A 14,074-nucleotide genomic window follows, 5' to 3' on the forward strand; every position below is an offset into this window, starting at 1 on the left:
TTTTCTATGTAATATATTTTGTATTATTTTATAGCAAAAGTTTCATCGAAAAATATTAAAGAAAACAGTATATTGATATAGTATATGATTTTACATACAAAATGGAATAAACAAACCTAGCCTTATCAACGACTATCATCGTAATTAAACCAATGACTTTGTGTTTCAAGAAAGGACTATACTGAAAAGAGAAATGAATTAATTACAAATCTATCTCTTATTCTTCTGACATATTGTGCAAATTTGGCTGATTTTTAGGATTCTTGTTGACGAGAGGACTTGAGATGTAGGGCTTCTTTAAGCTTTCGACCGAGAGCATATGCCAATGGTGGAGGGACTGCATTCCCAATCTGCCTATGTTTGTCTTTTATCCTCCCTGAAAATGTAAAGCTATCCGGAAACCCCTGCAATTTTTTATAAAACCACACATTCGCTTAAAAGTTATATCCATACACTAACATTACTTAGTTCCCATAACCAAAAATATCTACATTATTACTAATGCTAGAAGACCAAGTAGAAAGAATATAAGAGTTTTTATTACCTGAGATCGAGCGCATTCACGGACAGTGATGATTCTGTCCTGGTCAGGATGGAAGCACATTCCCACAAAACCCATGGGCTGAGGATCGGTGATGGAAGTGGGTAAGTTGCCTTCCCAGGTCAATCTACCATAGAGTCCCTTAAAACCGTTGTGTTCATCAGCTTTGTTTGATATACCATAAGGAATCAATTTTTTCACGACCCCATTTGATAACCTCACCTGTAATATTATATAAAAGATGCATTTATAGTGATTTCAGATTTAATAAGAATTTGTGTAGCCGGATGTATAAGAGAGTACGACTTACGTTTTCGTCGGGCAGATCACGCCAATCAGCACCTGGCCTCTTAGGGATTTTCTTACATCGAATGAGGTTTAGCTTGTTCATCCCTTTACATATATGATCAGTAAGATCAACCATGTTTCCTCTCATCTTCTTTTGGAACCATGAGACTGAATCAACACCATTATACTACAAGGCACAAAAACCATAACTTCATGTTATTATATTAAAGGTATTTAAGATACTTTCTTGTGGCGTGGTGATATTAAATCATACCGTTCTATAGATCTCGGATTCTCCGTTTTCTACTTTGGGAAGATCTCCAATCGCGTCCCTCACCGTGATTGAGCGGAAAGGTGCGCCAGATTTAGTAGTCTCCGTAGCAGCATAATATAAACCTCGAGACAATGGGATCTTAAAACCGGGATTATTAAAGACATGCATTGGCTCAGGCCATTCTGGAAGAACTTCGTTAGGTCCAGCTGCCCAAATGAAAGCTCTTTTACGAGGTTGGGATATTCCATATGCACCAGCCTCCAAGATCCCAAATCTTACCTACATGTTTCAACAGACTTGTAATATTAAAACCAAAACAGAAATCACGTACATGTGGAACACAAAGACCAAAGCACAAAAATAATTGCACTAGGAGATAAATATTAATTACCTGGTAACCCATTTCAAGAAGAGAAGCCAGGGTAAGCTTAAATATAGTTCCTTTGTTGAATGTCACAAAGGTCTTCACATTTTCAAGAAGAAAATATTTTGGCCGGAAATAATCAACGTATGACAAGAATGCTAAGATCATTTCACGCTGGACTTTACTCCATGTACTGCCGCTGAACCTGTTCATACGAGAAAATCCCTGCCAAATTTTCCAGATTAAGAAGCTTTTCACTTATTATATATTATCAGAAAAAAATATATATATTGAAAAGCTACACCAACAGTTTAAAAGATATACTTGGCATGGAGGGCCTCCATTGATGAAATCGACTTGACCAGGAACCGGAAGAGTACTCTTCTGGTTTTCAATAAGTTTTTTAATCTCCATTCCCTCCTCAGAGATGCAATCATCTAGATCTCCACATTTTTCCATTATAGCCCTGTAGTTAATAATCTCAAACGACTTATCCTCTCAACACAAGAAAAACCCTATATGGAAGTGTATATAAAGTGTATTTTCTTTTTTAGTTCGCTACTATATACCGAAGTATGACATTGCAGTTTTCAACAAAAACCAATGCATTGGGATGATTTTCCTTAAAAGCTTTCCCAGCTGGCTCTTCATACTCGATCGCCCACTTTGTCTCAGATACACCTTGTGTACATAAACCATGCATATAAATATACAAGTTGAGTTGTTCAAGCATTTTGAATGAAAAAAATGTATGTAAGGAGAATATAAATTACATACCAGCCTTTTCTAGTCCATGAGACATGCCACCACATCCTGCAAAAATATCTAGTGTAGCTAGACGCATCTTTTTAGGTACCACATCAGGCTTCACAAACATCTCAGAGTCAGTTTCACTCTCCACTCCCTTTTGTTTCTTTTCTCGTTGGAGATTTTTGTCTTTAATAGTAGAGAAATTCAGCTTCATATTGGAAGGCAACTATTACATGACGATTAAAAGAAACAACACTTCAGCTTTATTGTCGGAACCAACAATAATCATGATCTTTAAAAACTATGTATAGAATTAATATTTACCTGCTTGAGACTACCAGTAGAGGAGTCATAGAAAAGTTCACAGAAGAAAATATGGTCTGATATATACAGTTCATGGCATAGGGGCATATCATATATCTTCCTTACTTCACATTTTCCATTTATAGCCTCACGGGGGAGAACATATATGTCTTGGCTATAATAAAGCTAAAAAAATTGCCAAAAAAAAAAATATTATAAGATAAACTTGTAAACATTACCAAATATGTTACGTAAGAAATAGTTTTATATTTGGTTAATACGTAAGAAATAATTGTTACCTCTTGGATGTCTGATTTATATGCATTCTCTACAGAAATGTCCTCAGGCCTATAAAACCTCCTCAGTTTAACTTGAAAGGAAGGCGTACTACCTTTTTGGGACTCGTTTAAGACAAGAATCTCGAGTAATTGGCCGACTATAAAAGCCTTTAACCCAATATTTCGTCCACACTTGAAATTTTTCCTTCTTTCCCCCTTCATCGATCCATCTTTCGTTATGTATTCGGGGATAACATAAACAAAATCGTCTAGAGAGTACTCGATCCCATTGGAGAGAAATCCTGACTTTGAAACATCGAGTTTGGTTTTGGACCTTTCCTCTTCATCCTCCTTTATCTTACATGAACTGCAGAAACCAAGACCCATATCATTTCTTGGAAGACTAAAGAATCCTCCTCTCTCAGGTGAGTACAAGCTTTTACAGTAGTATTCAGTTGGCAAATCTTTAGCTTTTCTTTCTTCTTCTCTTGCCTGGTCAAGCTTATCCGCAGCCATGTCCTCTTTCCTATACTGATGCCCCCATGGTCTTGATCGAATCTCGAAACAGATTGTTCTTTTTATATCCTTGAGCTGAACAGTAAGGCATTCATTAGTCAAGAACAATTCCCTCTCGTTAGCAGCTGACTCTAAAACAGTCTCGGATCCTCTTTGTAAAAGTTTCCCATGGAGAAATTTGCAGTGATCTTTCCTCTCGAACATGTACTCCACTAAACAGATCGCTGAATTTTCATCTTGATCATCAACTTCCAAGATGACAGCACCACCAATTGCCACCTGTACACCTCCAACAAAGGCTTGTCCATAGAGAGGCTCACCAGCACAAGTTTCTCCAAGGATCTCACCTTCCCATCTTATCTCCATTTCCCCAACAATACCTCTAATTTTCTTAGGAGGATTATACATTCGAACCTCAACAGCTTCTGGTACAGAGTCATCGTCTATAACCTCTGGAGAATAAATGGAGTAAAACTCGCCCCAAATTCTACTGATAAGCCGAGTTGTTGTCACTGGCATGGCTTTCATCTTGGATGCCACATGTGCCATCTTTGCCCTTGGTTTCAGATTCTCTCTTTTTCGCAAAATTTTCTTCTTCTTGACGTGCCATCTTGTGTGGTGGCTATCCTGCATTTTCCTTGTAAGAACAAGAACAAACGAACACCTTTGGATATCGTTTTTAGAATATTGTGTTAAAAACTGCAACAGAATTTGTCCATGGACAACCACATATCTCTCAACATCCAAGAGATCAGAAGAAATATAAGCTTTATTGTTCTCCTCTAACCCACAAAGTCGTTTTAAGACATCTGCATATGAAAGCTTAGAAGGTCTTGTTTGATTCCTGACCAAACTCAAAATGCATAGTCCAACCCTTGCTTTTTTCAGAACAGGTTCAAAGCAAGGAGCATACTGATTTGACGGTTTCCCAAGTTTATAACTGCATATATTCAAATGATACATCAGCAAGTAATTATAAGTAACATGGAAAGCGAAAACATGTAATGAACTATATAGTAATCTTACCAGGCCGTATCTGTTCGTAATGACATGGAGACCATATGTGCCCCAAACTCAATATGCCATTCCTTTACATGGCTAAGGAGAATTTGCAACCGATTAGGATCATGTGACTGCGTAGAGCTCTCTGAATCATTGGAACCAAACCCTATTATATTATCTTCTTCATCCACCACACCCGACCCAAACATGGTGCCGTTAATATCAGCACAAGGCTGCATGGGAAGAAGCTCTAGTGGTATAAATTGTGAATTAGAGTTATAAAGAGCCCAATTGTGAAGTATTTTGCAAGGTAGGTCACGTGTGTCAACCTTATAGCCAAGGTCGTCACGTTGAACCTCATCTACTTCTTCTTTGGTGCTCTTTTCCTCATTGATCTTAATGTAAAAACTATTTGAAACAGAATTTGACCTGGGCTTACGTCTCCGCCGCTGCATTAATTTCCTATACTTTTCATCTTGTAGTAGTTTAGCATACTTAACGTCAACGTCGTCCTCGCCGTCAGCACTATCCACCAGTTGATCAGATGCCATGCCCTTTGTCTCATCAATCCTCATAGCAACATCAGACAAACCCTTTTGATGTATACTACTTTCACATCTCAGAGAAACAAGAACATGATTCTCGGCAAAGCTTGTTTCATGTTTTTGGGCTGTCTCATCCAAACCAACGAGTTGGTTATATATGAATTCTCCTTGGTATCTAACAAAATCTTGGATGGCTGCACTGTTAGAAAAGATCTCGCGTCCGTTCATTGACCTAACAACCGCCGCAAGTAGCTCATCAAGGCTTGTATCCGGATTCTTGGAAAAGTTCTTAAACACAGCCACACAAGCAAAAGCTTTCTCAAAGAAATAATCATACATCTTCTTGTAGTTGGTAGCAGGTTTAAGGCAATCGTAGTCTGCTAAATCGGTTGAAATCCATATCACCGGGGAACCATCTTCATAACCAGATATAGTCCAGTTCTCTACTCGGCCAAAAGATCGACACTTCACACCCCTCTCTTTATCGTTGTCCTCGTCTAAAGGTAAGATAACACCTTCAATATAAATGTCATCAAGCTCCAACATCTCCACAGGCTGAGGAACTCCATTTGAATCATGTAAAATGAATTCAGTTAACCTCCGGTTTGGACGAGGTTGATCACCATTGCTCTCTAAAGAAGTAGTTAACTTTATCGCCATGATCTCTTTCTCCACAATCTGATGTTTCTTTGCTTTAACAGTTGCAGATTTCTGAGAGATACCGATCCATTTCTCCTTGAAATCTGTACATGCTGCTGCTTGCTTTGACCTCTTTGTCGTAGAGACATCATTCCATTCAACAATTCTCTTCTTTTGTTTCCCAGCTTTTTTCTCCATTTCCAAAATCTAAGATTGAAACAAGATTAACCACATAAGTCATATCGTTAGCATGCAATTTAAATAAAAATTTTGCATGAATCTATGTGTTATCAAAATCCCTCTAAATGAATGATGACAACAACAAAAAACAAAAAAGTTTGCTACATCACCTTGATTTTAAACGATAACAACTTTCGAAAATGTTCAGTTGAAATCCTTCGAATCTAGCTTGATATGGACAAGAAATTTAGAAGAATGACACATGAAAATTTATTTTAAGTGAGAGTAGTAAAACAAGATGGAGGAGCCAATAATTATATGGTGATAAGTGTTTTTTTAAAAAAATAGGACAAAAAAAGTCCTGAGATTTCTTTACATTTAGGGATGACAAAAATAAAAATCTTGTGATACATTGATGAGCTGTGATTTAGATTTTTCTTTTTTATATTAATTGAAATTGAGCTTTTGGGGAATACCCATAAAATCCTATATTTCAATTAATTAATTAAAAAATCTACATTTAGAGAATATCAAATATAAATTCAATGTTTCAACTAACTACATTTCTTCACATTTTAATTTTTCTGTTGTTAGTGTTCTGTTTTTATTGGTCAAATGATACATATAATCTGTGTATTAAATCAATATATTATGTGTATTTTTAACAATAAATTTTGTTTTGTTTACTTCAAGATATTTGACTGGCATATATTTTAAAAACCAGACAAGTCAGATATTATGTTTTAAAAATTAGCCATTTGGTTTATACATTTGACTATAAAATAGAAATAGGAAAAGAAAGATTTTGTTTGAACATTGGAAGAAAATATTTGACTGATTATATAGAAGATTTATTACCCTTTTTAAAAATGAGATACACCCACCATAAACATACATTGGATAATTTTGTAACGAAAAAAAAAACTATTTTATTCACTTAAAATATTTTTTTACCCTAAAAAATAAAATTTTCTCTATTTTTTTTTAAAAAAATCGATATTTTAGGGCTGGCATGAATGGTGTTATACATAGTACAATGAGATTTCAAAAATCTTATGAGTTTGTACTTTAGCTTTTGGGCAATTTCCCACACAAGTCTCATAATTTTATTAATTAATGGAAAATCGCACTATATGGCACTTAAGATTTGAAAATTAGTTATCTCTTTTCATCACTACTAAATGAGTACCCGCGCACTGTGCGGGTTATCTTTTGGCGATATGAACAGTTATATTTTCACTGTCATTAACATATCGTGCATTGAGTAGTAAAAAATGAAAGCATAAACCATGGTTATCAATATCATATCATATGACTGAAAATTTGGAGGAGGCACCACACATGATTGAATTTTCTTATTCTCTGGCACGGTAGCAGTAAGAAAAAAAACTATAATAAATTTGGCCAATTTCCAAGTCTCATAATTTATTCTACCTCTTAAGAATCAAACACAAAATGACAAGTTTCTTCTTATTCTATAGTAAGATTACATTTAACAACACACATACCGGTCCTAGATACATAAAACAGAAATTTAGAAACAACGCCAATTAAAGACAAAATCCTTAAGGTTCGCCATAGTGAGAATGAACTTGCAATCTTGAGTACAATTGAGCAGATAGAGTCATAGAAAAAAAGTTTGCAGAGAAGGAACAACACAACAATGTAAACTTAAGAGAGAATTTTCATTTTTCATGTTTGTTATCGAATGAGAATGTATATAATCACTTACAACCTATAATTAGAAGAACTAATTAAACATATTTCTCTATATATTCACGACTCCTGCCATATAAGAATTTTTTAGCCAAGTCTCATTGGTGATTTCTTGAAAAGAGTTCTCTCTGAATATGCTTGTCCGCTTGATCGTCAAGTTCTCCTTTCTCTCTAGTTGACCTTCATCTTCCACATCTTCGTTCACTACAAAAAAAAATAGCAGGATGTGAGAGAGATTATAAAGGAGCAGATACTAAAGCAAGGAAAGACGAAAAGGGTCAAAGTGTGAGTTACTATGAAAATCAAGCAAAAAAGACAAAAGAGGATCAGTCAATCAACATAAAGAAGGATGGACCTGTGCCACTCTCTCCATTGCTGATGTGGCAGAAGGATGGAGAGAGTTGGCCAACTTTCATAATATAGATTTGGTTCCTATTGTATTAAACATTATGAAAAATATAATATACCCCTATCTATAAAACTAATGGCATGCAAAAGAAAGTTACTGCATATGTTATAAGTAGTACTTGTCAGAATGCACTCTCCTTGTTAATTTTGTTTGTATCAAGATAGTAATATACTTGGGAATTACCACTAGATGACCACAAACGACTCGAAAATTAAGTCAATAAAAAGGAAACTATTTGATGAGTACTGTATATATATGTGAAAAAGACTCAAATGAGGTGGAAGAAAAGAAGTAGCAACAGCGAGAAGAGGTGAGTAGATGATAGGAGAAGACAATTACAAAGGTGCTTATGATGATGATATTCCCAACAGTGGTGATGATTGGGAGGAATTGAGGTGACACTGATAGTGCTGATTTTATAGGCGGTGGTCAAAATTGAGATGGTGTCATGAAAGAATTTATGACGGTTAAAAGGTTTCATAGTGATTACATTAAAATTTGTTTCTATTGATGGATCGAACAGATCGAGCGGCAAAGTTTCGAATGACAGCGGAAATGTGCAATGAAAAATTTTCCATGGGTTTGGATGAGGTTAATCAATCGATCATGAGAGGGAAATGGGTATTATCAAATTTTTCTACGTTTGATTCCAATATGTATGGGTAACAATTTAATTAGCAATGTATACAAATATGTTAACATGTCTTAAACGTAACAATTATATTATCATGATAAATGAATATGCTAATATATATATATATATATATATATATATATATATTAACGGTAAAGGCTATTTCTAATGGGAGGGAGGGGATTACAACTTAACACTTTATTTGACATTGGTGCTCTACATGGTTTGTGACGTCGAGGTGCTAAGTATTAGGGTTGCAGTGAGGAGCTCATAGAGAAGGAAAAGAGGATTGAAATTGTCGGACCTAGGATAATGAACTCATTGATAGATGAAATTAAGCTGTTGGGAGACTTTTTAGAGATGAAACGGAAGTGTTATGTAGTAATTCTTGATGTTCCAATTAGAAGAGTTGGTACACACATAGGGTGTCAAACATGTCATGCTACAATCTTTTTGGAAGGAGAAGCCACATGGTTGGCTTTGAAAACCCTTTATGTTGCCGTACAATATGCCTCTATATATCTTCAAACTGCTTACAGGATCATCAGTATTTACTACTAAGTTGGAGCCTAGGATTGCTTAAATGCAAAAGTTTTGTATCTCTAAGCAGAAACATAAATTACGTACTGAGCTAAAGAAGTAGGTACGTAGATAGTTGATAAAGAAGTTTTCTAGTCGAGCAGCTCGCCATTGGCCATTGGGAATATACCAATGTTATTCATAAAAGAGGAATTTTAGCATCAAGCTATATATGTATTAAAATATTGCGGGCTAAACAAAGTGACCATCAGAACAAACACTCATTATTATAAATTCATGCATGACCAGTGATTATCAAATATATATATGGTGGCGTTGAGGTACCGCAAGATTACCATATATAGTGGAAAAAGACATGCAGAAGACAAACTCCCGAACACGTTATAGGCACTTTGATTTTGTGGACATGCTTTGGATCTAATGAAAGCCTCAACTCTATTCATGAAGTTCAAATGATGTCTTTGAAGAGTATTTATTAAATACTGTTTAGATAATCTTGTGAAGTACTCTTAGATGATAACTTAACCTATTCTCGAAGCCAAGAAATATCATGAAGAGAAAGTGCATTTTTTGGCAAATCTATATCGGTTTCTGGTCTCTTGCAGGATCGAAGAAAATAGTAGAACAATGATCACTGATTTCTTGCTCTATCTAGCAAGTTATTACCATAAAATATAAAATATAAATTTGTAACAGGATTTACAAATTTGGCTAAAACCACTTAACACAATTAATAGCAAAAAAATGATAGTTCGTTTAACTATGTACGTAGACAAGTGTGAAAAAGGTTACAAGATACTGAAGAAGCGGTTAACACAGACTGTTGTATATATAATAACAATAAGCTGAGTTTTCTAATCTTTCCAAAATTCATGATAACCATGGATAGGATCCTCTGGCACTATAAACAACTAGCCAAAATTAAATTTTTTTAAAATATATGTATTTTAAATTAAAATTTAAAATTACAGAATATACCTAAATGCAATGTTTTTAAACCCAGATCGGACCGGCCAATCGGACCGGTCCAACCGCGACCCGGTAAATATTCCTGTCCGGGTTACCTCTAAAAACCGGATAACTAAAAACCCGCAAAAACCCTGAAAAATCCGCTAAAAACCCGTGAATCGGTGGTTGAACCGGCGGGTCAGACCAACGGGTCAGTATCAAATTAAAATATTTTATTGTTATCACACTTCAAACTCACACCAAATTAAATTTAAATGTTGTTATTTATAGAAAATCACTTAGTTATTTTATCTAATCATTTAAAACTTTAATTTTAATTTTTTAGTATTTCATTATGTATGTTTTGTTCATATATTTATAGAAAAGTAGATATTATATTTATAAAATGTAAACAACCCAATAAACTAATTGACCCGTGGTTCAACCGGTCCGACCGGTTGATCCAGTGACCCGAAAGATTTCCGGTTCACCTTCCGGTCCGGTTTTAAAAACATTGCCTAAATGTTATTATTAGCAATGTTTTTAAACCTAGACCGGACCGGCCGGTCGGACCGGTCCAACCGCGACCCGGTGAACATTCCGGTCCGGGTTACCTCTAAAAACCGGATAACTAAAAACCCGCAAAAACCCGGAAAACCCCGCTAAAAACCCGTGAACCAATGGTTGAACCGGCGGGTCGGACCAACGGTCAGTATCAAATTAAAATATTTTATTTTTATCGCACTTCAAACTCAAACCAAATTAAATTTAAATGTTGTTATTTATAGAAAAAATCACTTAGTTATTTTATCTAATCATTTAAAACTTTAATTTTAATTGTTTAGTATTTCATTATGTATGTTTTGTTCATATATTTTATAGAAAAGTAGATATTATATTTATAAAATGTAAACAAACTAATAAACTAATTGATCCGTGGTTCAACCTGTCCGACCGATTGACCCAATGACCGAAAGATTTCCGGTTCACCTTCCGGTCCGGTTTTAAAAACATTGATTATTACATTTGTTATCAACGGATATGAATTTGGAAACTCTGCGTTCAATTCCACATATGGCATGCATTTATTCTAATTTTTCAATTGATAGGTTATTTCGATTACAATTATCCTAATAACTTTTATTTAAGCTTTATTTTAAAAAATCAACACGGGCTCAATATCAACATAAGAAAAAAAAAAAAAAAAAAAAAGACAGAAACACAAAAAGAATGTAAATTAAAAAGAAAAGAGAAAAAAAAAGAAAGCAAAAGCAAAAGAGAGTGAGTGGTAAGGCTCCACACTCAAACTCTTCACTCTCACTCCTTTCTTTTCATTCTCTCTTACCACTTCCCAATGGCTCTCTATCTCCAAACTCTCTCCTTCCTCCTCCTCCTTCTCTTACGTTCATCCGCTGCCATGTGGTGCGTTGCTCGGTTCGATGTTACAAGCCAGGCGCTTCAGGCGGCTTTAGACTATGCATGCGCTGCTGGAGCTGACTGCGCTCCAATCCAACCCAATGGTCTCTGTTTCCTCCCAAACACCGTTCAGGCTCACGCATCTTACGCTTTCAACAGCTACTTTCAGCGTGCAGCCATGGCTCCTGGCTCATGCAACTTCGCTGGCACATCCACAATCGCCAAAACCGATCCTAGTATGTATTTCACAAAGAATTAGCTTAGTAAAAGTGACATTATAGTTTATGGTATTTCACGTTCGACAGTTTTTTTTTTTTTTTTGAATTTTTGCATTATTCATGTTGCATACATTTTCAGGTTTGGTTTAGTAACAATAAAAAATTTGTGTATATGATTTTCTTTTGTGGGTTTTAACTCGCTCTGACTTGGTTTACTATTGTGGTGTAGGTTATGGATCATGCGTGTATCCAAATTCTGTGCGGTACGTAATTTTAATGCGATGTGTTTATTTTGCATATTACATACTCGTAAGCAATAATAGTTTTAAATTTTTTCCTCTAATACACATGATTTTCAACCGATTTGGATATATTTCACTAAAATTTTCGCTGATAATTTTATCGTCTTCTGTTTTTTTTTTAAAAGGTAACTCCACCTCACGATTTTTTCATTCATTTGACTGAGATCGTGATGCTATTCATGCGTCGTACGTACTAATTTGCATGACTTTTTTATGCATATCCCATTCCATGTTTCTTGACCGTTGAACTTTATGAGTAGATCAATTAACGGTAGAGATCCCTGTTTGCTTTATCTTTAGTTATATATTCTGTTTATGTTCGTTTGGTCAGAATGGTACAAGTTTCTAATAACTAAGGGAAGAGAAAAAAAAAAGGGGAAAAGAAAAAGAAAAAAAGCGTGTTGCAGTGTTTCTACTTTAGAGATTTCGTGAAGAACAAGTTTATACAAGTTGAAGTTGTTGCATTTACTTATTTTTAAAAGATTCTCAATTCTCAGGAAAATAAATAGTATGTTTTTAATCCTTTTTCCCAAAACATTACTTTATAGATTTATTCCAAATGTTGTATATCGTTTTTGTTAAAAAAAAAAACAAAAGAGTTTTCTATCGTAAGTAAAAGATTATTACCTTCGTTATTATAATTAAGCTATAAACACTATCAGTACTCATATCATCATTTTATAATTTGGACAGTGAATAGTAATGCATTAGTTTATTAATTAACTGAACAAGACAATTGTATTCTAAACTATTTCGGTGAAACTTTTTTGGTTTGGTCATGGCAGTAACGCTGGAGGGTCAGCTTCGACTACCCCGATGGGAGGAACACCTAAAACAACCACCGGAAATAGTCCAATGACGACACTGAGGCCACCGTCTGGCACCACGACATCACCGTTTGGAATAGGTGGCGGTGGACTTAATCCAGAGGGAACCACTACGACTAACACCGATGAATCTGGAGCTTATGTAATAATAAACAAGAGTATTTTCTCTATAGCTTTATTGGTTGCCTTACTTTTGTGGTTTATATAGGTGTTAGATTCTTGTTATAGATTACATTGTACGGCTACAACATTTTTGTTAAATGGGTTAATTAATCGGGAAGGTTTTGTTAGTGAATTGTGTCATCAGAGTCTCCATCTCTGTAATACTAGATATAAAAGAAATAGTAAAAAAGAAAGCAGATTGCAAATTTTTGGTTTTCTTTGTTTGTGACACATATTATAGCACTTTTGGGTTTCATTTGCAAGACAAAAAAAATTGTCATTTTGAGGAGAAATGAGTTATGCCACTTTTTAAATAACTCAAATTGGTGATGAGGGATTTGCTAAAATATATTTAGCATGAATTATAGTTATTAGCCAATATAATTCACCAAAACATATATATATATAATCATGTGTTTCTACGGCTTGTTATGCCCTTTTTGTGGCCTGATGTAGTTCTTCACCGTCTCTCAGAGCATCTCCAATAGTTTGCTCTATTTTTTTCTCTATAATAGAGAAAAATATAACAATCTATTTTAGAGGTAAATTTGTTCAAATCCACCTCTATTCACACCTCTAAAATAGAGATTACTATATTTTCCTCTATTTATAGAGGAAAAAAATAGAGTTTCTCTATTTATAAAGGAAAAAATAGCAATCTCTATTTTAGAGGTGAGAATAGAAATAGATTGGAGTAAAAAATATAATTTCTCTATTATAGAGTAAAAAATAGATATAAGGCAATTGTTTACCACTTTTACCACTTTACCACCTTTATGTGGGTAAAAGTGGTTGGTTACGTCTCCTTGTTTGAAAGAAGCCGTTTTGGGATAATATATATTAAAGCTTGTCAAAATTGTTCTTAAATATAGGGAACCTAGTTGATACTCTATATTACATGGGGACTGCTGTTTCAAAAGTATGGAAACCTTTATGTTACGAGGTTTGTTCTTTCTTAAATTTTGGTTACATTACCAATAAATAAATATTTAATTTTTCAATAAAATTCATACTTTCACCTACAGTATATGATGTAAATTTCTCATAAAAGTAGATAATGATTTTCACTTTTCATATAAATTTAATTTTCATCAATCAGGACAATATTGTACTTATCGACAAATTTTAGTTTACGAACGAAAATATCAGTGTCCAACTTGGAAAAATAAAATAGCAGCCTTATATTTTATTTTCATGAGTAGAAGTAATTAAAAAGTGTATA

The 14,074-nt window shown here is 34.5% G+C and overlaps 2 protein-coding genes across 3 annotated transcripts; one reads left to right on the forward strand and one right to left on the reverse strand.

Moving 5' to 3' along the window:
* Positions 1-5,970, reverse strand: LOC104719097 (DNA (cytosine-5)-methyltransferase 4-like). Its single transcript, XM_087468378.1, has 12 exons — positions 5,851-5,970; positions 4,341-5,707; positions 2,820-4,254; positions 2,542-2,706; positions 2,245-2,443; positions 2,037-2,148; positions 1,792-1,933; positions 1,495-1,692; positions 1,104-1,382; positions 852-1,016; positions 545-763; positions 1-404 (listed from the first exon to the last, which is right to left on the reverse strand). Exons 2-12 carry the CDS (start codon positions 5,696-5,698, stop codon positions 255-257), a joined length of 4,422 nt encoding a protein of 1,473 aa, XP_087324504.1. The 5' UTR covers positions 5,699-5,707; positions 5,851-5,970; the 3' UTR covers positions 1-254.
* Positions 5,971-11,229: 5,259 nt separating this feature from the next.
* LOC104720429 (PLASMODESMATA CALLOSE-BINDING PROTEIN 1-like) lies at positions 11,230-13,058 on the forward strand. 2 transcript variants are annotated; one of them, XM_087470302.1, is made up of 3 exons: positions 11,230-11,579; positions 11,791-11,824; positions 12,195-12,640. In XM_087470302.1, the coding sequence occupies exons 1-3, from the start codon at positions 11,282-11,284 to the stop codon at positions 12,217-12,219; spliced, it is 357 nt and encodes a 118-aa protein (XP_087326428.1). In that variant the 5' UTR covers positions 11,230-11,281; the 3' UTR covers positions 12,220-12,640. The 2 variants fall into 2 exon arrangements, with proteins under 2 accessions (XP_087326428.1, XP_010436634.2); XM_010438332.3 differs by lacking the exon at positions 12,195-12,640 and adding an exon at positions 12,649-13,058 and having other exon boundaries at positions 11,232-11,579.
* The last annotated feature ends 1,016 nt before the right edge of the window (positions 13,059-14,074 follow it).

The sequence above is a fragment of the Camelina sativa genome, chromosome 10 (genome assembly GCF_030686135.1).
Source record: "Camelina sativa cultivar CO46 ecotype springtype chromosome 10, ASM3068613v1".
NCBI classification, from domain to species: Eukaryota; Viridiplantae; Streptophyta; class Magnoliopsida; order Brassicales; family Brassicaceae; genus Camelina; species Camelina sativa.